Source organism: Antrostomus carolinensis, unplaced genomic scaffold (assembly GCF_000700745.2).
Source record: "Antrostomus carolinensis isolate BGI_N321 unplaced genomic scaffold, ASM70074v2 scaffold18845, whole genome shotgun sequence".
Taxonomy (NCBI): Eukaryota; Metazoa; Chordata; class Aves; order Caprimulgiformes; family Caprimulgidae; genus Antrostomus; species Antrostomus carolinensis.
The window spans coordinates 6,421-33,196 of NW_010315908.1; the positions used below are offsets into that span (position 1 = coordinate 6,421).

At 39.5% G+C, this 26,776-nt stretch overlaps 1 protein-coding gene across 1 annotated transcript; it reads right to left on the reverse strand.

Moving 5' to 3' along the window:
- Positions 1 to 7,649: 7,649 nt before the first annotated feature.
- LOC104525065 (leucine-rich repeat flightless-interacting protein 1) lies at positions 7,650 to 20,198 on the reverse strand (the record flags this gene model as incomplete). The annotated part of the gene is made up of 9 exons (XM_029084985.1): positions 7,650 to 9,757; positions 11,436 to 11,577; positions 12,051 to 12,143; positions 13,329 to 13,421; positions 14,042 to 14,134; positions 15,240 to 15,410; positions 17,580 to 17,651; positions 19,202 to 19,327; positions 20,166 to 20,198. Coding segments are annotated over 9 exons (2,931 nt in total), but the record flags the coding sequence as incomplete, so codon positions are not given.
- Positions 20,199 to 26,776: the final 6,578 nt, after the last annotated feature.

The window sequence follows — 26,776 nt, forward strand, 5'->3', positions numbered from 1 at the left end:
GTCCCATTTTCTAGAACTTCATCTTCTGACTGTGTATTTTCCATCTTGCCATTCTTTTGCCTTTCTTCCAGTTGTCCCTTTAATTTTTTAACCTGAAGGGCACAAAGTAATTAGTTATTAAAATATGGGAAAACTGTGGCTCAGTACTCACATTCACTCAAGTATTATATAACAAATTATATATTTTTAAAACCTAAATAACTAAAAAAAAAAGTCACAAAATATTTTCCTAGAAATTCTTTTGACAAATGACTCATTTTTAGTACTGGGAACATTTTAAGGATTAAACACAACGAGCGGAAGACAACTGTTTTATTAGAAAAAGCCATAAATGTTCTGTAGGCATATTAATGTAAAACATTCTTAAAACCCCAAAAGTGTGTTTGGTTGTGTGTGAATTCTGATGGCCAAGGATATAGTCCATAAATGAAAGCACAGAGCATCCTGCAGAGAAACAGATCAGCTAAAATATTTTAATAAGCTTTATATCCGCCATGGAATATAAAGCATATTTTATAGAATAAAAATAATAACTTTAATTATTTTTAAATAATTAATAAGCAATAATGACTTTAATTGCTATTTACTCATCTACTGTAATTCCTCCAGCGCTTCTTTCCGAATGGCCCATTGCCCACAGACCCAGCAACTGGCTTACTCTGGGAGATAAAAAATTTGCTTCTACAATTTCTGGACCATATTTGTTTTTCCCTTGGGCTTGGCCAATCTCAATTATTTTTTTTTCAGAAACACTCCAGGAGAAGGAGTTTTAGATGACTGAAGACATTGAATATGACACGGAACAGGCACTTGTTGTGTCTTTCTTCCCCTGTATCCTGAGTTAACACGCACGAGAAGTGTTTCAGAGGAAGAATGAAACGTCAAGCAATGCTACAAGTCCTCAGCAAGAGCAACCCAGCACACGTTCTGACAGGCTCTGCTGTTCTCCACCTCACGTTAGGGCTATTCTGACTTATTTTAATCTCTCCTGTTCTTATCACAGATTCAGTAAACACACAGCATTTCAGTTGTCCTGTAATTACCTGGTCTAGTAACGATTCTCGTTCATCAATGAGTTTTTTCAGCCTGTCTGAAAGAGAAAACTGAAAGTTCAGTGCTGATTTGATCGAGCCGCACGTTTCAGAGTGCGTCTGATGTGAAGACCGAACCGTTAAGGTTAGTGAAACTAATGATGAAGGTAATTATGCACGTACCACGGGAAATGAGGCCACAGCCAGGGCTGGGAAGGGGCTGCAGCCAGGGGAGGTTATGCCATTCTCACAGAACATGCTTGTCACGGCAGTAGCAGCAGCCAGCTGCATGCAAAGAGGCTAATCTTCTACGTTAGGTTAGCATGCAAGAACTCTAGGGTCAAACACAACTGCAACACAAAATCTCACAAATCTTTACAGTTTAACATCATGAAAATACTGTCAATGCCTATAATCAGAGCTAAACACGTTCTCAGCACTTTAAATCTTCACTTGTTTTACTAAACAATGACATTTTGTGTTAACACCAGTATCATAACCAGAGAAATATTTGTCCATTAAATTGTTTTTTGTTTCGAACACAGCAGTCTGGTAAAACATTCTTTTCTCTTTAATCCTCCTCCACAGTCGATTCTCCTGGTGATCAAGCATGCATAAAATAATCCAATCTGGACCAACCGTTGTGCTACACTTGAACTTGGCAGTGCTACAGATCAGCACAGGTGTGTATGTGTGGCATTCATTAATAAAGTGCACGCTACAGAATGAGACAACTGCAAAAAAGAACTAGAAGCAAGTAACCAAATCACTTTTGGTTTGGTTTGGTTTTTTTCCCTATTAAGGGGTGCAAAATGTGAAAGCATTTTAGCAGGTACTGGATGCCCAGGGAGGGTGTGGAGTCTCCTTCTCTGGAGACATTCAAGACCCGCCTGGACGCCTTTCTATGTAATCTCATTTAGGTTCCTGCTTTGGCAGGGGGTTGGACTGGATGATCTTTTGAGGTCCCTTCCAATCCCCGACATTCTGTGATTCTGTGATGCACCAAACCTCAAATCAGAAATTTTCTTATCACTGAAATTATCTTCATTAATCAACAACCTTAGTTTGTTCAGGTGCACCTCAGCAGAAGTACACTGGAACACAGCATTCAAGTATGCTCACGAGAAGAGGATATCTTGACCTCAGGCAGGCCTTACTCCATGAGTCTGACGTGTATGTTTGTTGCAGTTTTATTTAGCTTGCCTCCCTTGCCAGTAAGCAGTCACCTGTGCAGAACCAAGTCATTGGGTGTTCAGAGCTCTAAGGTTTGGCCTGTTAATTAAATGGTTAAAATCCAAATATCACTTAAGAAAAAAAATCTTTTTCTAGACTTAAGGAAAGCAATTGACAAATTACAGATAAAAGGCTGGTGGGCTTTTACCAAGTAAATTCTGTTGATAGACTTTAAGTATTTTTAAAAAGCTTTAAAAATACCCAAACTGTAGTCCTCATTCATTGTTAAATCCTAAACAGGCCAAAGCCTTGTGGTTCCCCCTTTTTTCTAGTTAACACACAGAGTAAAGGGAATAAAGAACCTGTATTGAATCAAATAGTACAGAAAACTGAAGTTTTCAAATTAAAATCCTTCTATATGGCAGACATGTACAGTCCATTAGCTAGTAATAATGCAAGGAGTCATTCCCCTCCTGGGTACACAAGTTCCCATATACCAGGTGTCATCCTAGAGCATGGAATAAAACCTTTACCTTGGTTTCTGATGCAATACCCACATACAGATCTTCAAGCGACATCCCCGTTCAGCAGTTCTATGCATTCACTTTGAACCTCCTCCAGTCTTATCCTTTTTATTTTTTTATTTTTTTTTAGCCATTTGTAAAACACAACATTGTTATACCTGAGCATTGACATGGGAAACCAAAATAAAACAAAACCAAAAACAACAAACCAAACTTTTGTAAGCTGATTATCAAGAGTAACTAAAATTTACACCTATAACCTCCATTCAAAATATTAATAAAACAATTTCATGTATCTATATGGGAAAGAAGGGAAGCTTAAAACAGAAATTCTATCAAAGATGAAAGGGAAGAAAAATAAAGGGCAACAAAGAAAGCAAGGAGAGCAAACAGTAAAAGAAAGGTTGGAAAGAGATCAAGGACTGATGCAGAAGAAAATCTCTAGGCCACTACAAAATTAACCCAAACTTATCAACTCCAAAGGGGCCAAATAATCCACCTTGATCCTGAAAATAACTTAGTCATGCACATAGCTAAGTAACTTTTATTAACACAACCACTGCTGTGGAGTGCCTGCCTGAAGTGAGGACATCTCCAGTTTCCAGTAAGGAAGCACACCAGTTTCCCCCAACCCCTTACCCTACAAAATGGATGTTAGCATTTTGGGATAAGCCTTCAAATCTGCTCTCACCAGCAGTTCTCTCTTCCCTCCTTACAGACATTTGTGCACCCCAGTGGGACAGATGACATGCTGGCAGCAGGATTTACAAGGCCACAGAAAAAAACCTAGTTTGCTAAAGTTGCTATTTTTTTAGAAAAGTTTTCTGCATGTACAGATGAAGTTCTCTTAATTTTCACTTATCTTAAAACCCCACAGTAACACGGGAAAAATTACTTTAGCTTTAATAGATATCTGTGCAGAGACATCTTATTTTTGCATTTAGGAGACGTTTTTCCAACAAATCAAGCATCTGAGGACCCTGAGAACAGGTGAGCAGAAAAAAAGCCATCTACTGAATGAGGACATGAAGCAGCTAATTACAGTTATCACCTGTAACAGTCATTGTCCTTATTTCGCATCTGAAGCCACTAAAATGAGTAATTAGAGCGTGACATTCTTCTCACAATTAAATTTAACTTCAGTAACACGATTCCCAGGCTACTCCCTGCACCAGTTCATGGGTTTTGTATGTGAAGGAGCTTAACAAAGGGCTGAATCAAGGAGCTGGGCCTGGGAAGGCCTGGGAGAGAGCAGGACAGACAGGGGTGGTGGTGGCTACCAGTGTCTTCTGCTATTGTACAGGCCTGTTTGTAAGTCAAACGACTCTTCTCATTACCTTGGTAATGCAGCTGACTTCAGGTATGGATAACTTGGGTGCTGCTTCAGTGGCACAACTGACCTAACATCCTCTCATCAACCACAGATCCTTGATGTCTCTTCTTACTTGGAGGGGATCATGTGGTGGAAAGCAGCTGGTTTTAACCTGAATGATTTGTTTGATGTGTGGCCCAACAAGTAATTAATGCTAATGGAAATGAAAGGGGTAAAACTGTACTTGGAGGGGTGGGAAGGCATCCCGTGAAATCACAGCAGGAGCTCTGAGTAGCTATTCAGAAGAGTTTGCAAAAACTGTCAGATCAATAGCAGGTTGGGTGATACTCCTTCTCCAGATCTGTCAATTTATTTTAGATCATGAAAAAAACAAACAACAACAAAAAAAAAAATACTGAGGAATGCCTTCCTCTCTTTCCCAGAAGAGGGATACAGGCTGTTGGGACAGTGAATAAGCATGGGATTTAGAAGCCATCAGCTTGCAATACTGATTTTGAGGGGGACAGAAAGACTATTCTTTTCCAAAATAAAGGAAATATTGACCAAGACCTTTCACTATTACTTGCTGAATAAGGAAAAAAAAAAGTTTCTTCATCTACTGCTTTTGAAAGCATTTTAGGTTAGCTCTGATTTCACAGTAATGCACCAAACCTGGGCTACAGGCTACACATGGCACTCGGTATGGAACAGAAAACCCAGCAGCATTTGGAGCTCTGGAGCTACTCTGAGACACGAATCTTACACTCTGAGTGGTGCAGACTGTCCCTGCTCAAAACAAAATGGCTAACAGAATAGCAGCAAATATGAATCTTGGTTTAGTTCACCTCATGATTTCTTGGTTTCATGTCAGACCAATGAAAACACCAATCTTGAGATTTTGCTGTCTTTGAAAGTCAAAACCAATGTAGAAAAGGAAAAGCTAGATATTTTCTTATATCTGTTAGACATCAAAAGGAAAATGCCAAAACCTGGTTTCAATCATGTAATCTTACAAAAGATGCATTTTCTAGGTAATTCCTCCTGAGACACTGCCTCCTCTCCCTCTCGAATGGCACACGTTTCACTCAACGCTAGCTGGCATATAATATCTAAATTATTAAATTTTTAATATAACATCTAGCAGCTCCATTTATCTTCAAGATGATTTATCTGGGAGACCTCTCCCTCAGTGTGCATATACTCAAGGCAAAATCAAAGAGGTAAAGAATACCAAGACCTTCTCCTCCCTGGTCCTTGCCCAATTCCAAAAGTCAGAGACCAGCTGCCAGCAGAGGTACCAAGCAGCCAACATCCAAGGATGGATTTCTAGCCCATCAGCTGGTCTGTGCTGCCTGTTCGTGTTCTTGCTCCTACCCTAGTTTCACTGAGAGCTGGCCAGTTACTGTGGGATAAAAGCTAGCACATGGACAGTTCAGACTAGAGTTGTTTCTCCTTCTCTGACTTGGCTTTAAAAAGGATGTCTCTTACAGATGCTCTGTTTTCTTAAAGTGGAAAACGAGTTAAAAACAGCTCACCATTAATTCCCTCAACCAACCATTCCTGTTAGAAACAAACTCCTACAAAAAAATACAGGAAATACTGACATGTGCCTAATTTAACTCAGAGTTGTTTATAGATCCACCCACAATTACAGGTGAAGCCATGTAAGCACATTTAATTAGATATTTAGGTGCATTTAACATTTAAGTAGAAATACATTTAAAATACTTTCAACATTAAACCATATATTACTGTTCCAAGTACAGCAGAGAGAAATCTTTAAATAAACACTGCTGCATAATAAGTAGAGATTTTAATTTATTTTATTTTAGATCTTTGACTTTTTAGATTAGCATTTAGTGTGAACCCTTAAGAAGGAAAACTGCTAATACTTACAGAAACCATACTGGAACTGTTGTAAGTTGGAGAGAAGCCATATGAAAAGAGTTCCAGGTTTACAGTCCTGTTACGGGTTTAGTTACAGGTGCCATCACATATTAAAGGTCCTCAAACACCAAGGCTGCACATTCCTAGTAAGATAATTCTTCCAGCTACATACCACAATGCAATAAATGTAACAAAGAAAGCTGCAGAAAAATGTTTTTTTGAAATTATCTAATTTAAATAAATATTTATGCAGGTTTATAAAGAGTGCTCTGGACAGGCAATTTAAAGTATAAAATAAGTTTATTTCAATTATATACAGCTCAGTACATTTTGATATACATCTTGAAATTTTGCAGTCTGTTTATACTCCATCAGCTTTGTAACATCAACACAAATGCAGCCTTCCACGGCACCCCCACCCCAACTCCTCGACTTGGGACGTTCATTCCTTCAAACAACCTTAAATGGATTTTTAATTATGCAAAACATGTTCTTCTTCCCAAGTACTAGCAAAGATGCAAAGAAGAAATATGCCAATGGAGTCCAAGTGTCTAATTGATGGCAGCAGTTCAAAGCAATCCAGCTTTTCAAAGAGGCACAGAGGCTGGGATACACAACAACCATCGTCTTTGGTCTGATATCCAACAAGAATTAAGACATACAAAGTTATCTCCTTTCCAGAAAGGAAGAGGTAAGAATTTTTTTAGAGATAAAAACATTTTCAGAATCATAGTTTGCAAAAAAAAAAAAAATAGTATGCAGTAACGAAATGCAATTTTAAACAAAAATCTTGGAAAAAATAGATTATTTTATATCTTCATAGCTAGACAGTACTTGATAGCAAACCTAAGCACACGTTACAGTGTGTATTGACACTTTCTTCAGAAAAAATAAAAAACCCATGTGAGACATGGTGTAAAAGGCCTATTGTGGTGCAAAGTGCCTAGATGAAGTAAACATGTATATATTTATTCCTTCCAGCAAACTAAGACCTGTATGTTGCACTTTCTTCAAACTATACCCTTCTTCCCAAGTGTTTAGACTAAGTAGATTCACAGTGATCTAACTATATTTTGGAATATGACCATATTAGGAATACACACAAAATGGAATGAAGAGTATTTTTTTTTGTTCCATAGTTTAAAAAAAACCAAATAACAAAGGTTCCTAGGTTTTAATAATCCAGAAAGAAGCTTCAACATCAGCTCAGTGTTGCTGATCTACTGAGTTGCTTCACAAAGTGAATCTACTTCCTGTAGATCTAATGATCTACTTACTGTAGATCAAATGCGTGTAAGTACACGTAAGTACATGCAAAAGTTCACACAGATCCAATGCACATAAATACATTCAAGACATCTATCATCTAGGCTAGAGAAGAAGGAATTAAATGTAGAAATTCCTCAGTAGCAGTTACTCACACTAAAAGCACTTTACTTGCAAGATAGTCTGAATAATCAGTTGGTGAAGCTTGCTCTTTTGGTGATAAACTTTAAACCTGAGACACAGCAAAACCAAACCCACCAACAAATAACTTAATACTTGCATCATTACCACTTACAGAACATTGTATTATGAAGAGAGTTACCTATAAAGAAAAACAAACAACACTTTTAATTTTAAGAGTATACCTCGGGTCTGATGTATTGTGCAAAGTGCATGCGCTTCTGTCCTGGGCCTGATCAAATGGCGTGTAACTCGTGTAGTCTTGAGATTTTGTGATTAGGATATTGTACAGTCATCTCTGGACTTACCCTTACCCCTTCTACCACCCTGCAAATCCTCCTTGCTTTCATCCTTGTTAAGGACAGCACTGCCCAAATCCTGTTCCAAAATATTTTCATCTGGTATTTTTTCCACTTTATTAGAATCTGATGCTCTGATTTCATCTTCCATCACATCAGTCTTCTCATCAGTTTTCCGTGATGCTTCCCCTTGCAGGCAGCCTGTTTCTTCAAGCTCATCTCCTTTTTCATGCTGCAAGCTGTCATCTTCAGTCAATGCATTTTCAGATTCTGTTTTGTCTGTTCCTTCTCTGGCTTTGGCTGTTTGGGCAGTTTCTCCGACAGCATCATTTGCTCCATCATCCTCTCCTTCCTGTGGATCAGCTTTCTCTCCATCACAGTCTTCATCAGTTTCTAGTATCTGTTTTGACTCTTCATCAAAATCAAATGCATCACCATCATCTTCCAGTCTTTCCTCTGCTTGACCCTCCAATTTAACTTGTTCACCAACATTTTCATCCTGCTCAGCTTTCCGCACCAGGGAATTAACTGCACCTTCTTCAGAAGCAAATCCACCACCACGGTGGTCTGCAAGATCTAACTCTTGCTCTTTTTCTTTCAGTGTTTCCTTATCAGCTTTGATTTCAGTAGTGGCACTAACATCTACAGTTGACACCTCTTTAGATTCACCATCCTCTTGTTTAACTACATTCTGTGCTTCACCTTCCAAAGGAGTATTTTTCTCTCCCACTCTATCACCCGTTGTTTCTTCACTGCACTGAACTGTTTGATCTTCTACCTTTGGCTTTAAATCTTCTACCCGTTCTGTCCCATTTTCCTTTCCTTTCCCAGACTCATCTCCTGTTTCCAATTCTGACTCCTGAGTTTTATCATCTAAAAGACTTGGGTCTAAACTGGTTTCCTGAGCCGTCACCTCTTTCACAACATCTGTGTCTGGTTCTGCCTGCTGCAGCACACTTCCTTTTACCTCAGTAAGACAGCCTACAGCCTCCACAGATGCCTTACCTTGCTCGCCTGTTTCTGGAGAATCTGAACACATCTCCAGCTCTTCCACTGATGCTTCCCTCTGTCTGTCCTCAGCCACAGCACTTTCAGGTTCAGTTTTATCTCGCATATTTTGTTCCTCTGATGATGCTAAAGGACTCTCCTCTGAAGGAACTGGTTGGGTGTCTGCCTGATCTCCACCATCTTCCTTTTCACTTGCATCTGCTGGGACACCCCTTTCACATGAGTCCGTCCCCTCCAAGCCCACAGACTCCATTTCCCTCGTCTGACCCTGAACTGAGCTCCCAACCTCATTTTCTTCCTCAGCTTTATCACCTCCTGTTGTCTCAATTCTCCCATCACTGCAGTCTTTGCTTTCAACAAGCTCTTCCTCCAAGGCATTTGTAATCTTGTTTTCAGCATTTTCTTCTGAGTCCTGGAGTCCCTCAGCATGACTCTCCACATTTACCTCTCCACTAAGCAATCCCACTACTGTAACCTCTGGTAGCCCTGCCTGGTTAGAAACCAACTCACAGCTCTCACTTGCAATGTTGGCATCCTGATCCATTTTGTTATCACTCAGGCCAGGGCTACTTTGAAGATCCTTTTGTTCTTCCTGTTCAGGTGCAGCTTTTTCCAGTTGATGCTCTCTACCTAAGACACTAGGCATTTCCTGAGGAGTCTCAAGAACCTGATGACCTTGCAGTGAGCCCACCTCCGAGTTCTGATTTGTCCTTGTATTTAAGTCATGGTGTTGAGCCTCAGTACTAACAGCCCGTTGGACCGCTGTGCCTGTGGACTCTGTCTCCTTTCTCAATTCACCTGCGTCACTACCATCATTTGAAGAAGTGCTCCCTGACACATGTTCTGTAAGGCTTTGAGTTTGTTCTGTAAGCCTACTCTCTGGTAACATCACTGTTGGCAGGACATCACGTTCTTCAACCATGTTCTCTGCCTCTGCATTTTCATCAGCATGCAATGTCTGTACTTCCTGCTCCTCAGACTCCTCTTTGTGTTCCTTGTGCTCAGTATTCTGCAAGATTTCTCTTTTCCCCACATCCTCCAAAATCTCATTTTTCATGTCCACTTCATTGGCTTTGCCTAAAAGACCATTGAGAAAGTTGAAGGGACCACACCCCAGCACTTACCTCCCCACTCAAAACCCGAAAGAGAATGAATCAAAGAACAGGTTAATAGAAGATCAGCTTTTGCCAATTACGTGAGGCAAAGCAGCAGTTGAATTAGTAAGGGTCTGGGGTTTTTGATCAGTGAAATTCACCACCACCCTCTCAAAGCAAGAAGTCTCTGGTGCTGGCTTGTGGGATTTTTTTGTCAAGTAAAATATTTATGTTCTTGGCTGTGTGAACTACAGCTTTTGTAGATGAGAACAACTGTTTCAAGCACTGCAATTTAACAGTAACACTTGCAGATGTAACGCTAACAGTAAAGATGATTTTTTCTCAGCAATATCCTCTACAACTTTAAGCCTAACACCACTCCATGCATGCAAGAGTGTGTGTCTGATGCCATTAGAAGGAAGCAATCGAGGATTATTCAGTAATATTTTACTCCTGGGTATGATAAACAGGCATCATCAGTGGATGTGACAAACACTGAATGTAAAATCTGATTGGCAAGCGAATGGTTCAGCTGTTTAACGTCACCAACACAGACCAAAGCTCAGGGATTCAGTGCCCCTTGCAGCCATTTCATCCACCCAAAGGGATGGGGACTTCTCTGGTTTTGGGGGGGTTTCTGTAGCAGTTTTTCCTTCAACTTATATTTAGAAGCAATAGGTATTAGAACAACAGTGTTTGTGGTTTCAGCACTTAGCTTTTGGGTCTATGTTGTACCTATTTCCAAAAAAAAAAAACCAAAACAGAATAAGGAGAAACAGAAAACATGTTACATTTAAAAATACACCCTTACCTTGGTTTTGGTGTTCCATATTGTTTCCACACAAAAACTGAGTGAGGAAAAAGCAGCCAACAGCTAAAAGCAAGATAGTTTGCACTTGCAATGGTTGGCTGCCTGTTGCTATTTATTAGTATGTTCATTTAGAACAAAACAACAAAAAGCCTTATTATTTCCTTTCCTTCCACTAGTATAATAGTTGTCTGAAAGGCCACTCATCACAACTGTGTAAGAAGAAAGTTTTTGCCAACCAGATTTCTCCTTCCTAAAGCTATCCATCTGAGTTTTCCTCTTTCAATTTAACAGTGTTAATCCTGTTGTAAGCAAGTAAAAATGTTGAAGTGTTAATATAAACTGGTCAACAGTGTTAGATACCAAGAACAACAGATCCATACATTTGTGTGTGTTCACAGTGCCCAGCACTGTTCAGCAGACGCTTACAGTTCTCAGGTGTATAAATGAACCAACATAAAAGTTGTTCATAGGACACACAAATGCTTTTTTTTCCCAATTCTTTAAGATACATGCTGAAAAATATTGAAAAACAGTAAGAGTATTCTGGGACAATTTTCAGATGCAGGGTTTAAGTAGTAATCTGAATGTTTGCTACTTATCTGTAATGTAATACTTGTGTTCTCGTCCTTTGTCACCTTGAATGGGAAATGAAGCTTGCCTTTGCAGGAAACTGCACAACATACTTGAAGTGATAATAAATGGTAAGCAGAAAAATGCATAGGAAGTGATCTGACAAGTAGCATGCTGCGTGATGTGTTAATTGACTCACTAACAAAAGGCCCAAACTCCAAGCAAAGATGAATGAATGGACAGACAGACAGACAGATGTGCAAGGATATACAGCACTTACCTAGCATCCCATCCCCTCCTGTCTTTAACGCCTGAGTTGTGCCTGGAACAGTTTTGGAAGAATCCAAGTGCCCTTCGTTATCAAGAATGTCTGATGTCTCCCCGTTGGTGGCTATGTCAGAGTCTGGGATTATTCCATGTTTCTGTGGAGAAGCAGAAGAAATGTTTAATAGCTTGCTGCTCAGAAAAGGGAAGGCAGTTCAGGTGTTCTTGTCCTTGACATTCTGAACAAACAGTTGTTTCAGTTGTTCCGTTAAACATGGCTGGAAGTCAGAAAAGAGCACAGAATATTACAGTTCTCAGGTTAGCCATTATGATAGAAAGGATATTACCACAGCTTTTTTTAAAAAACACAAAACAAAACATAAATCTGCTGCATTAAATGTTCCTCAGAGAAGCATCTCCTACAAAAGCAATTACTTAATCCTACAGTCTATACTAAGAGCTCACTGTCAATATTAGAGGGAAGGACTTTATCCAGAAAATCCCTGAAATGGCAATTTACAGGCAAGATGAAAATAAAAGAGTTCTTGCTACTAAGCTAGATTCACATTTTCTGCAAAAGGAGGAAAAGGTCAGCAGTTGAATACAAGTTTCTTTTATTCCTCTTGCATACCTTCAGTTGCTCCTTCAGCACAACCACTTCATCTCTAAGGTCATCCCGCTCACTCCTTAGGGAATCAAAGAAATCTTTCTGCCTCTCTAATGCCTGAGTTCCCGACACAGACAGAGGGCGAGGAGATGTGAAGAAAGGAAAGGAGACAAGTAAAGACCATGAAAAGCCAGTGTAAACAAGAATGAGCAGATTTAAGATATTCAAAGATTCATGGAAGTGGCATGTTAGGAAAAAGGTAAAGTTTACAGATTAAAGGACCGAGTTTACATACACACAGGTAAACTTCAAATCCAAGAAATGCACAGCTTATTCAATAACCAGCAATTCCTGCTAAAGACATTCAGAGCCCAGCCCTTCACTAGGGATCCTTCAAACAAGGATCCACTTCTCATTCTTACCTGCTAGACAAATTCATTCATATCGATGTTATTTCAACATGCACACTGAAGGCAGAGTGCAATTCCCATGTGTTAACAGAATGGCATGAGAGCAGGCCCAGCAGATTTTAATAGTCTTTATATTCCACAGGTTATTGCCATGCCGTACCTTTCACTTAATTTGAAAGCTGTCATCATTAGACTGGGATGTACCATGTGCAAATGCATATTTTGCTACTCAGCCCCCTCAATATTTCTATGTAATTAGACAAATAGAACAGTAACCAAAATCAGAAAATCTTGAGTTTCAAATTGCTGCAAGTTATTGGATATCACAAGCATGGGCAAGCAGCCAGATTTCTTTCTCCTTCTATATTCAGAAAGGAATGTTTCAGTGCTCATAATTAAAAAAGAAAGCCATGCTTTTATTTAAGAGCAAGTTTCCATCTGTCTTTGATAGAGGGTGGTGGAAAGGGATTAGAAGCAAGACAGAGTTAGAGACTTCCATCCCAATAGCCCATAAATAGCTCTATTGCTTCTGTATCACACTCCAGTTTCTGCTCAGTCCGCAGATTAAATCTGAATAAGCAAAAACTCAGTGCTGATGGAATTGCATTATAAATAGCACTTCCTTTCTCAAGATAGCAAATACAAATGGTGCACCACAGCAAATAAATTCCCCTAGGTTCTGAAGTCAGACCAGCTGCTAAGTTTTTCTTGGATTTTATGATACCAGCCAAAGACAATATCTGCTGTTTGCTAGTTCACTGGTAATACAGTAAGACAGCCACACCAAGCAAAGTCACTAGGGAGGATTTAATTCGTGAGGTTTTGCAAAAGCAGGATCAGCTGGAGAACGACAGGGCCACTCTGAACACATTCGGGGAGCTGACAGTCCTACCCCTATTTTTTTGTCTTTCCACTCTATTGTCTCCTGAAGATCAGAAATTTCCCTGACATAGCTCTGCTGTTTCTGTTGCAGCTGTTGGATTTCCTGAGAGACAGGAGCAAAACAAGAAGACAGAAAGTAGGGAACAGGTTAACAAAGAAGGTCAAGATTGCAGTGATGCCAAAGAATGAAAAAAGGTGCTAACGTAAAAGAATATCTACATGCACAGTTCCAGTTTGTGATATCTCAACTAGACCTACACTCCTGAAGACAATCTTGCTATCCATGAGATGACTTGCAACAAAGCTGGACAGTTCCATTGGTTTCCTCTGCACCTTCAGAAACAGCCCTCCAAAACACAGCTTATTTAATATAGAATCCCAGACTGGTTTGGGTTGGAAGGGACCTTAAAGCTCACCCAGTTCCAACCCCCCTGCCAACAGCAGGGACACCTTCCACTAGACCAGGTTGCTCAAAACCTCATCCAACCTGGCCTTCAACACTTCCAGGGAGGGGAAGGCAGAAAAGAAGTCCAGCTTCAGATAATATTTATGAAAATACTATTTCTGTTAGTCAGTTCTGAACCTGTTTGGCCTGAAACACTAGTATTTCTTCAGGTGAGAAACTTGAGTAGGCAATAAAATTCTCCATGCCTCACCTTCTACACTCCTACTGCTAACTGGGAACATACCAATCAAAGAAGCCATTAAAAAAAAGGTACTTACTGCAAGCATTTCTTCTCGTTGCTTCAAAGCCTCTTTCATTTCCATAAACTGAAACTGCAATATGCTATGGGCATGCTTCTCCCTCTCAAATTCCTACGAATAATGAAATATTAATGAGATTTTTATTGATCAAAAATAGCATCCCATTAAAAAAAGGAAAAAATAAGCCCAACCACAACAAAAATGCTTACTGCAGTGCAATTTTTGAATATTCCTCTAATCACAATCCCCAAAGAGTACAATTTTTATCTTATTTGTCCTTTTTCCAAGAAATTATTATCCCATCAAATACAGAAGTGACAAACATGATTTAGCCAGTTTCCCAAGTCGAGCAGCAGGCTGGCAGTGACAGCTTTTACACTCGAGTCCTACAGGTTTCACAGATGAATGGCTGGAAATTTAACCCACTCCTTCCACAGAGCTGTGTACTAAAAGTTAGCTAGACATTGTGAACTTAAAAAAAAAAACCAAACCAGACCAAAACCACACTGGATCTTCCAGGAACTATGTGTTCTGAAGTACACTACAGTGAAATGCTCCGAGCTAAAGAGCCAGTTCTGAAGGGCTAACACAAGCCACAGCTTTATTATTTAACACCAACTCACTAGCTCTCAGATGATGAATTCATGTAAAACTGAATTCAACCCTTAACCAAGTAGCTGCCTTAACTATATAAACTGCACAACTCTCCCACGGGCCTTCTGAGAGAGCTTTGTGTGGAAAAATACTCCAGAAGTCACTGCAAAAAAACTGCTCTGAATTTATTTTAAAGATGGAATATAAAAGGACATGGAATAATATCAATATAGTATTACCATATAAAACATAGAATTCCAGACTGGTTTGGGTTGGAAGGGACCTTAAAGCTCATCCAGTCCCAACCCCCCTGCCACCAGCAGGGACACCTTCCACTAGGCCAGGTTGCTCAAAGCCTCATCCAACCTGGCCGAGAACACTTCCAGGGAGGAAGTGTTTCTACACTTCTTCAGAAATTGCTTTGTAAGACAGAAACTTTGGGCAGATTCCCATTTCTATGATCGCAACCACATAATATGCTGCTATTCCACGTGCTTTAACAATAACTAAAACAATAACTTATCTAAAATCTTGATTAGTAATGTGGTTGCCTCCTCCCAAAGGTCTCCAGCCCTCAAAAACCCTTTCCCTGTTAAACAACATGCCACAGTTATATACATACTTTACTTTTTTCTTCATATTGCCGCCTGGATTCTGCCAACTGTTCTTCTAACTCTAAGAGTGCATCCTTCAGGGTATCTACTTGGTACATGAAATTTGTTTTTTCATTGTCTAGTTGAGCATTTGACACCATAGCCTTTTTATATTTCTCTTCAACTTCGGCTAGAGAGTCCTGCAAATAACAGGCAACCACAGTCAGAGTCAGTTATAAAGGACACTTTGCCAAGCAAGACTTTCAAGAAGAAAATTAAGTATTAAACCACAAGCATGCTGAGTACTTCTACAGAAACCAGTGCTAATCATGTGCTAGAGAGGCTTACCAACTGTCCCAAGGTGAGGAGAACCTCCCCTGTGTCCCCACCAGACATCTGTTTACAAGCAAGGAACCTTACCTCAGGATGGATAAAGTGTTTCCTGTTCTCTGCTGCTTCAGCTTCTGCCGTCTCAGAGTTTTTTTCCTTCTCCCTCCTCCCCCTGCCCTGCACACTGGCAGCTCAAAGCAGCTGCTGAGGATGACAAGTTGGATTTTTTTTTTTTTAAAGGTAAACTGGCCTTAATTTAAGATCATTTTAGACGATCTCAGGCCTTAAATTAGGACAGTTTGACAGCCACATCACAAGAATTTCAGAGATCTTTGCAGTGTGGGAACCACTGAAATACTGACTAAGGAATTAGAATTTGCCATGAAAAAGCTACAGCTTTTGTGACCTGATGTATCATTTTTCATTTGGCTTCCTCTATAACATCCCTTTACAAATTTACTCTCTAAGACACAATTCCCAGGGTCTCCAAAACCTCTCCTATCAGCTCGAATATAAGATACTGAGGTATTTATAACAACAGATGATGGCAAAATAAAGATCAGGATCGTTTTCCATGTTGCACAGTCAAACTTCACAGTATTTGATTTTAATATAGAAATAAAAAAAGAGTTACACAAACAAAACAGTGCAAATAGGCAACCAAGGAGGACACTCAAGTCAACACTGTACTTTACAGATCAAGCAGCTTCTCTAGGAACTTAAGTAATTCTAATAGTTTCATATACTTCCCTTGTCATTCAGTCAACAGAACTGGGGATGATAGCGGTGAGATGGCGACAAAATTAAATTTGAATTAGCTTTATTTACATTTCTATTGACAAATAAGAGAATTTGTCATTAAGGACATGAATTTGTACAGTTCCAAATACAAACTGTGTTTTGGTGCGCTTTCCAATCCGAGGATGAGAAATACCAAGCAAAGGAAAGCAGTCAGGATTTGGCAACTGGGAGGATTAAACTCCAGAAATTAGCTGGAAAGGAAGTATATGCAAGTAAGAAGTGAAGGTAGTTGCTGCATCACTCCTTCAGCATGCTGTGCTTGTTTTCTTAACATCAAGCAGTGTGGCTTAGGCACAAATCACCACAAAAGGCAGTCGAAGGGACACGAATTGAAAAATGACCTACATTTTTTATGCAGTGTGATTATTTTGCTACACCTACTACACAGTGATCAGAGAAAAAAAACCAACAAATCAGTTAGGCTTTCCAGAAAAAGGACTAAACTATTTTTCCATTGAGAACTAACTCAAGGTGGCAGCACCTTCACCTGTCACAGTGTTGAGCTGGTGACCAGGCAGCAATGGGTGCTGAGAAATGTTGCATCATATGCCTGGATGTCTACGTACATATTTGCAGGACTGCCTTTTCCAAAACAATGCAGCTCACGTTGCTGCTCACTATGAGGTGGTGGTACATGGCTGCACAAGTTGGTTGTTGCACCAAAATTCCTTTATGGCTTCATGAAAGTAGTAAGTGCTTCCTCTGTGCCCACTGGTGTCAGCATTTATTCTTCACGTAATGAGCTCTGTTACATGAAGCTTTATTGCAAAAAAATGTTTAAGGGTGTCTTCTGTGATCTAAATATGGTAGATACCACCTCATATGCACAACCTTCCAGAAGCATGCTGGACCTTATCCAAACAAAACACATACAAGCTTTTAAACTCTGATTTTTCACAGCACTGTAGGACATGAGTTTTAGTTCATCTTCTAATAATGAGATGCCTCCTAGATTAGGAAACTATTAAAAAAAACCAAAACCCTAATAATTTTGCTTTGCTAGCAAAATGATTACCTTCTCAAAACACAACATGCAATAGTAATCAGCAGCCTTTCAGTTAACATCTGGAAGCATTTCTCACCACAGTCAATCGAGATCAGAACTGATACTTTTGCAGTTAATTAAATGCTTTTCACACAGAAGCAAGCATGCAAGGTCAGTTCTGGGTCTCACACTGACTCTCTGAACGTTTAGCTGGTGTTAATGATCACACTTCCACTCTGCAGAAAACCAGTACCTTCAGTTCTTTCAGTCCCTGCATGTATTTGCCTTCTACATCCTGAATCTGGTCCTTTAACTCATAGATATCCTGAGAGAAACGGTGAGAAAGGTGAATGATGCCACTGAAACTAACGGGCAGAAGAGCAGCTGATGGGGAAAAGCAGGTATCCAGAGTTCTCATTTAAAGATCTCTACCACACAGGTTAAGCAGGCTGATCCCAACCTGAAGCCTTGTCAGACAATGAAATTTCTTGGTTAGAGGTTTATGCTAATTCTGCTCTTCTTGACCATAAAAAAAAAAAAAAAGAAATCTTCAATGTTAAGGACAAGAGACAGATCCAGCTTCAAAGCTTCCAGCAGTTCTACCCCTCAGCCAGACAGCCCTTCTCTCTCTTCCACTGATTATCACCTTCTTGGAGGAATTCTGCTATTAAGGGTAAGGGCTGCCAAAGCAAGCCTGAAATACAGGTTACACTAGAGATGTAGGAAAGACTGTATGGAAACCACCCATCACGCTGCATTTAATTTTAAGTCCTATTTCACAAGCTCTCTCCTCTTTTGTCCTTGGTCACCAGCAAATGACACTCTTTGGGCTATTTTACAGTGCTGAAATTGGGACAGCCCTGCTTGTACCTAAACCAAATTCCAGATGTTTGAACTGTTATTTCAGCAGGGTTCTAAGTTGTACACATTAAAGTTAACAGAATTCAGATCCCCCAGTTTAGAACAGTCTTCAGAATGGAGGAACTTCTTTACAGTGAGGGTGACAGAGCCCTGGGACAGGCTGCCCAGGGAGGTGTGGAGTCTCCTTCTCTGGAGACATTCAAGACCCGCCTGGACGCCTTCCTGTGTGATCTCATTTAGGTTCCTGCTCTGGCAGGGGGGTTGGACTGGATGATCTTTTGAGGTCCCTTCCAATCCCCAACATTCTGTGATTCTGTGATTAAAAACCAGATTACACAAAACAATTTAGCTTTGGACTATCCAGACCAGCACTCAGTGATATGAACACGGGACTGCATAGATTTCTGCTAGTCAAATGTCTCTAACTTCATGGAATCACAAATTAGATTACAAAATACAGCCCCCTCCCCAAATTAGCATCCAGTGAGTGCAGTGCTCCTTGCACTATTTCAACCCTCCTATCAGTGTGCTATATTGCCTTCATTTTCTATTTCATTTGGTTAGGATGAGATGTGTCTATTAGGATCAGGCTGATCTGCTCTTGTACACCAGAGGACTTTACCCAAATATTCCTGCAATGCACACTACCTTTCTCTCTCTAATAAAGCTATGCACTTTTCAGGTACAGCAGCACACAATTCATTTTGTCAGAACTGTCAAAAGGGGGAGACAAGACCAGTTATTTATTTTTTTTAAAGAAATCTAAAGCATATTTAATAATATCCTTTAGCTAATATTTGTCTATTTAATAACAACACAGGGGACAGTCCATTTAGCCTGTCAGTCCCAATTCTTACTGCCTTCCAGTCAGTCATGGCAACATCAGCACTACTTTCAATTAATCTTATAGTTCATTAATTTACCAAATGCAAGGCATAAAAACATTCTGATCCAAACAGACATACTTCAGAGACAGATTCCTAACAATTTATGCTGATTTTAAGTATTTCTTACCTTAATTTCTCTAATAGATGCCTCTGTATCAGCTGAGATTGATGTATCCCCACTGCCTCTTCGTGAAGAAGTCCCACCCAGAGAAGCTAAGGTAGCTGCTGATAAACTGGAAACAGTACGTGCTCCCTACAATCACATACAGTTAAAAATGATTACCATTTTTTTTTCTAGATACATTGTGGGTTTGTAGTTTGAATTTTTTGGGGGGTGTGGGGGTTTTCTGTTGGGTTTTGGTTTTGTTTTTTTTTTTTAATATACACATTACACCAACCCTTGCACTTCTAAATTATGCATATTTGATTCAAATGTAACTTTCTAAGAAGAAAAATCAAAAGATCAAGATTTAACAAGGGAAACTAACAAGAAAAGGCTGATCAGATGTATTTAAACATTACTGAAACAGGATTTTGCATGACTTAGCTTCTAATTATTAATTCTAAATTAAATAAAGTCTTTAGGGACTAGTATCATCTTGCCAGGTATTTTCAAAACTTGTGATAATACATTTTGTGGATGCTTTTGACCACCCCTCAAGCTCCTCTCCTTTCATGGATAATTATCTCTTCTGCACCAGTAGCCACATGAACTGCTTTAGTGTACTGAGGGTTCTGCCTTGAGCCAGGTTCTCACTACTGCAGTATCCGCCTCTTATTTATTTATTTATAGATAATACCATAATTAAAACCTAATAAACAAAACCAGTATTCACATGGCTTAGCCTAAAGCCATTTCAGCAAACTGCTATTGAAGGTCAACTACTTAACCTCTGAATAACCACAGAGGTTTAAAAGTTTATCTTTAAAAAAAAACCAAACCACATAGTAGTAGAAGGTTCCAATAATTCAAAGTTTTGCCCCACAGCAGATTTTCCAGAAGATTTCTGTACACTCACTGCGAGTTCTACCTTCCAAAAGGAACATGAAGAAAGTGCTATGGGCAGAATAATTCAGAATATCCTCCTTACCTTCTCAAAGTCTTTTTCTGGCCTTTCCTCAATCTGTAAAACAAAGATTTAGAACAAATCATTATATAATAAAGGACAAGTGAAGGCAGTAAGATATGAGAAAGGAAGTTGTTCAACCTGTAAAAGATTTCATTAGCAGTTTCTATCCACTCAAAAAGCAGCCAGCTCGCTCAGAATAGCAATGTCCTGGCTGGCATCAGCAATGTCCTGGCTGGACAATTCACCTCCAATTTCTATGCGACACACAATTAAGTGAAATATACTTATTGATAAAAGACTATTTAGTGTATTAAATAAAATACAGGAATACTTCTTCCCCCCCCCATATTCTACATCATGAATGTACAATCTTGTTTCAAACAGATGTTTCAAAGTCATGTTTCAAACATGAAGATGTCACTAGATCTACAAGTGAACAATGCAAGAATATAAAGACCTACAAGGGCATGAACTTAAAGCCCCAGGTGTCTTTCTCTGGACAGACAAAACTGCTGGATGAAACTGCTGTGCTGACATCCACAGCTACTCCTATTTACTCTAGAACAATTTAAAAATATGCCTCAAATTAACCCTAAATTGTAATTTACTTAAGTACAGAGGTGAAGTTTTTTAATTCAAAGATCAATACATGTCCAGATCAAGACAGCTTCTTGAAGTTACATTTTTTATGGACTTTTAACTAACAAAAGGTTACCTCTGAAGCCTGCCAGCACATCCTCCCCCATTCCAAAAAGCAAGGTACCACGTTGGACTTGAAAGACTTATACTGGGTCTGCACTGCTCCCAAAAAGAGGAAGATGGGGTGTGGGGGGAGACAAAAAAATGAAAAAGAAATCTAAAGCTAAAAAATAAAAAGAAGTCTAAGGCTTAAAACCCCTGCTAAGTGTTCTCTGCTCGAGACAAAATGTGACTGTGACTTCAAGCAAAGGGCCAATTAAGGCTGAGACTACAAAAACCTGACACTCAAGTCAAATATCAGGGACCAGTTCAAAGTCTAACTAAACAGCTCTTTTATGGTTTCAGTACTTCACTAGAATTTACTAATTGAGAAGAGAGATCCTGCACTAAAACTAGTCTAGAAAAAACAAAACTGAGCCAATGTAGCATTTAGGAGGACAGAAAATTACCGTGGACACAGACAGCTTAAATGCTTAAAAGAAAGTTACAGAGTAAAACCCACACACAACCTGAGCAGATGGGGTTTTTTTTCATTGATGGGAACCATCCTATCAACTTTTTCCTGCTCTGAAACCAAACAAAATATACAAATTCCCACAAGCAGAAATTTAAAATCAAGTGTTTCATAATTATTCACTTTGCTATTGATGGGGGGTGGGGGGCACGTTTCACAACAGAATCTTTTTACAAGTGTCTCCATCTAAAATGGGACTAAGTTTTAAAAGGACTGAATGAAAGAAAAAGCTCAGAAGAAGTACAGAACATGTCAACAATTTCTGGGAACATTCAGCACCACAGTCAAGACAGTTTCCCAAAAGATTTCTTGAAAATTAATGGCTTCCCTAGATCAAGAGCTTCAGAGCCAAAGGGAATAGTGGTTTTGAAATGACTGAAAAAAATCAGGAGAGATCCAATTCAGGGGAAGGCACGGGAGAGCTGAGATTAAGTTTACCAGTTTCAGTGAAAATACACTCAAAATCTCATTCCAATCAGTTCATATAGGGTTTTTATCTTTGAACTACACAGAGCAATGTGTGGATGATCCCACTCATTATTTTTTCATATTACCCACAGTATCCTAGGAAAAAAAAAACAACCCAGAACTGAGAGGCACCTATTACAAATCAGCTTTTTACACTGACAACACATCTCATATCATAAATTCCCCATGATTAGTGTTAAGAAAATTTCAGACTTAGGCTTCAAAGTAAAATAAGACAGACTTAAAGCACTAGATATAAACTTTGGAATGATACTGAATACACCAAGTACTTGGGGAGGGAGAAACAACCCCTCTGAATTTGGAAGCAATCAGAGAAGGTCACTACAGAAGGCAAAAACTCCAGTTCAGACCCAGTAAACAAGCTGGACTGACTTTTGCAAACAGTCTATTATCCTCATGCCAGACAGCTTCAAGTGGTGGATTTGGCAACCTTCTAGCCCAGCCAAACACTATCTTGTTGTTTACCAAGACAGTTGTGGCAGTGTAAATATTAGCATGTTACCAAAGATTTGTGTATATACACACACACACACCCAAATGTATCTCCAGAAATTTATGTACAGCCTTTTGCAAAGTCCACCTTATGGGTTCAGGGCACAACTCAAAACGTTATTTTCCCCTAAACCATTTGCAGAATGTTTTCTATTTCTGAAAGAATGTGCAACCTCAGTTTTTAGTAAGATAAAGAAGGGAGCAAATCTTCATACTGTTTTAATGATGCCTCACGAGTCAAATAAAAGCTTCCATTTACCACGGGGAAAACGTTGAAGACAACGTGTGGAGAGATACGCATACGGTGGACGTTTCTACTCAGAACCACACCTATGAAGCTTGCTACACATTTATTGCAAAACAATCTTCAATAATTCTCTGTGGAGGCAAAATCTTTAATAATGAAAGCTATTAAGTAACTTCTAAAACTGGGGTGGTTTAAAAAAAAATAAAAATAGAGGTGATTCCATTTCCCTATTTTCATACACGCATCCATTTGGTGCCATGAATGGAATACTTTGAGCATTTTCTCCTCAAAAACAGTAATTACCACTGCCAACTTATTTAAATATGAACATTTAATAATTCAATCTGTTTTGAAGAAAGCCAGTTCCTCATTCTAACACAGTATCCTTTCATTATAAAGATGCCTCCTGCTGCACAACACTTTCCTAAGCAAAAAGTCAATCTGAAACAAGCAGCATTTAATTTTACAGTGACATGGCAGTGATACTCCAAAAGCTGTGAAGAGTGTCTTGAAGCAAGACAGAAGTCTATTTGAGATTAATATTTTACAGTGTTTTCATTCTGCTTGTCTTTAGATTGATGTATCCACAGTATCACTCCTTTAAAAAGCTATTATTATGTTTTCCAGCAGCACTCAGCCACCAGAGGGAACTCCAGGCTTTCATCCTTCACCCCATCCCCAACAATCCCTTTAGATTTGATTCCATAAGAAATCAAATAGAGAAAGGTCGCGGGGGGGGGGGGGGGGGGGAAGAAAAGTTTATTTTTATTTGAAGTTGCACAAAATTGTTGCCCCAAATACCTACCTTCTGTATAATTATTCAGTGAAGAATATTGTAATGATTAAACAGATTGAAAACAACCTCTCCACCTTCACAATACTACACTCAGCACAGCCCTTCGTACAAATACACCAGCTTTGGGACTTTTCCTCATAGAAATATAAAGGACTAACACAATACTTGCTAGAAGAGGAGATCTGAAGAGGAATTCACCTAATGCTACTAGACCTTTCATTTCCAGGACATGATACCATTTTTCATTTCCACAAGGGTATGGTTCTGTCTCTAATCACAGATTACCTTCCTCTTCACCAACAATTTGGGCAATTTGTACTTTAGTGTGTAAAAAAAAGCAGGAAAAGGAAGTAATTTTCCAAGGAACTCCAGCACACACATCTTTGTTTTGGCAAGGGGAATAGGTTGCTGTCTGCAAAATAAGTACAATGGGATCAGAGTTCAGCCTCTTCCAACAGTGATCTTGGAATAAATCCAGAGCCACGTTACAAAAATGTCAGCAATATCAGGGGCTTACCACAGCTGGAACCTGAACAAGAGCAAAATCATCCCACTAGTCTATATATGGATATATTGCCTATTTTTCATAGATAATAAAAACATTTTAGTATAATGTTTGAAAAAGTATTTCTCTCTACTCTGTAGTCAACTATTAGGTTAACCCTTCCAGCTCTCAGCCATTGGTGAGTGTCCAGGTCAGGATTAGAGTCTCCACAGCACAATCACAGTGCATCCAACAAGATGATTCTCAAACACCTACAGGAAAAAACACAGAGACCCTGGGACAGTTCAGCATTACACCCCAGCTGCAAGTAAAGGGGAAAAAAAATATTCAGAACTTTAAATCAATGGAGGAATAAAGACTAAGGCACAATTTCCAGCTTCCAGCCTGCTAAATAAGGCTGGAGGAGAAGGGAAATACATAATGCTTGCAGTTGGGTAGCACTGTGTACCACCCTTGGGTACAGAACAACTTCAGTGTGGTCAGTATGTGTCTGTCACTGCTCAGCTCCATCTAAGATCTTGCACTTAGATCAACTTCCTCATAAAAGCAAGGGGATTTTTTTTGATGACAAATAAAAAATTAAGATCATTTCCTGCTCTTAAAGAAGTACAGCACAGTTTGAAAGGGAAATACAGCCCACACTGAAGAAGAAGAAAGAAAAAGAAGAAAAATTCTTGCAATAGGTAGTGCTGAACACAGGATGGTACCTACAAAAACTGGCATTAAAAACCAAGGAGTACTGCAGTCAATATAATCCCTCCTACAATCCCCATCTTACCAGTCTGATCAGCTGGGCTGGGGCTGGCAGTAACGCAGAAGGTTCCTGCGTGTTTTTTCCCCCAATGAGAGCCACCTTAACACTAGCAATTAGCAATAAGCCTTTAAAAATCAGCAGGGGAAAAACCACTGCTGAACTTTGTCAGGTCTGAAGTGGATTTGTCAGAAGTACCCTCGCTCAGGAATGAGTGTTATGCCAAACGTCACTGCTTAAACAAACTTATCAGTCTCTGAAATGCAAAGTTAGCACTGCAGCAAATCCTCACTCCGGAGGGGCCGAAAGCACAGCCCGAGTGTCAGCGCCTGGGCTAGGAGACAAGCCTGCTGTAAATCTCCAAGAGTAGAGGGGAGAAGGCAAAGCTTGAGCACGCTGATAACTGCTTCCACGAAAATTAAGTCTGACTGTCTTCATTTTCTTTCTGGTGAGAACGTGATAAGCTTTTTCAAATTAAAAAAGCTCTTCACAACTGTGCATTGATGTACGAGCTGAGGAACGCACGCTCGCGAAGCGGCACTTGCCTTTTCAGTCCTGCACTCTGTATGATCATGCTGCTGCTGGTACCAGCCCGCCTGGCTAGGCTGCATGCTGACTGCCTGCTGTCCGTTCTTCCCACAAAAAGGGAGACAGTTAATATAAAAGATCATCTTCTCAGGGCAGCAAAACCTGCCCTTTCCTATTATTCTGCCTTCCTTTGCATAGAAAGTCTTCCGATAAATCCTATTGCATTCTGCGTCTGTTTCAAATCTAGAAATAATGGCTTTTCACTAGTAGTTTCTTAATTTTAACCGAAGAAAATTCCAGCAATTCATATGAAAAAGGTCATCCCAGCCAAAACATGCCACTAGCTCAGGCACAAGATTTACCTCCATCTGTACAGATGAGCCTGATGTTTGCTCTCAGTAGTCTTGAGATCTGTACTTTATATGGAGTCTAATGCTTTAATATTAAATGACACATTTGCCTTTAAAGACCAAGGCACATTGACACATTACTATAAAGAAAAGTAATCAAACAGCAAACTTCATGCAGATATACTGAAGTCTTAAAAAAAAATGCAGAGATAAATAAATATTTACATGTTGTGTGTATCTCCCTGGCTTTTACTGTATTACAAACAAGAGAATACAAATGACAACAGGAGCTGGCAAAGCAGCGCGCAGCAGGAAAACTCCTGTCAATTTTTGCTCACTGTTTAATGAGCAGTGACAGGAGGGGTAAACAAAATTCTGAGAAAAGATTTAAAGGCTGCAGAGATAAGATTTTGTATGCTTTCCTTCCAGCCTTCCAGTACCTGAAGGGCTTACAAGAAAGCTGGGGAGGGACTTTTCATAAGGGCAATTAATGACAAAACAAGGGGAAATGGGTTTAAGCTGAAAGAGGGGAGGTTTAGATGAGATATTAGGAAGAAATTCTTTGGTGTGAGGGTGGTGAGACAGTGTCCCAGGTTGGCCAGAGAAGCTGTGGCTGCTCCTCCCTGGAAGTGTTGAAGGCCAGGTTGGATGAGGCTTTGAGCAACCTGGTCTAGAGGAAGGTGTCCCTGCTGATGGCAGGGGGGTTGGAACTAGATGATCTTCAAGGTCCCTTCCAACTCCATTCTGTGATTCTGTGATTTAACCTAGAAAGTTTAATTGAATCATTCTCCAATATATAATTTCTCATTATATTCAGGCTTGGGAACAGTTCATTTTTGGTTTTCCACCTAATAATGCCCATCATCCTAAGAAAATCATATTTAATTTGAGTGTTAAGCACTCGTGATTACAGTACCTGGATTTTGTAAACTATCACACTCTCAAGTGACACAGGCATGCTGGGAACTCATTTTTTCAATCCACCAGATACTCCCTTTTCCTTCCTCCTCCACCAGCCATTTAAAAAGTAAACTTGGAATCAAATCTTTGTTGAAATGCCAAAAGATATATAAAGCAGAATCAAGAAAGCATATGGCTCCATACATTAAGGCAGAAAACAACTCAGTTTTAGGGGTTGGTGATATTAAAACAGTTCTAACGTAGACTGCTTATATAGATAAAAACAACCACTTTTTCCTCTCGTAAGTTATCACTGTCATCCAAGGAGATCTTTATTCTTCCTTTAGGAAGTCCCAGCAGA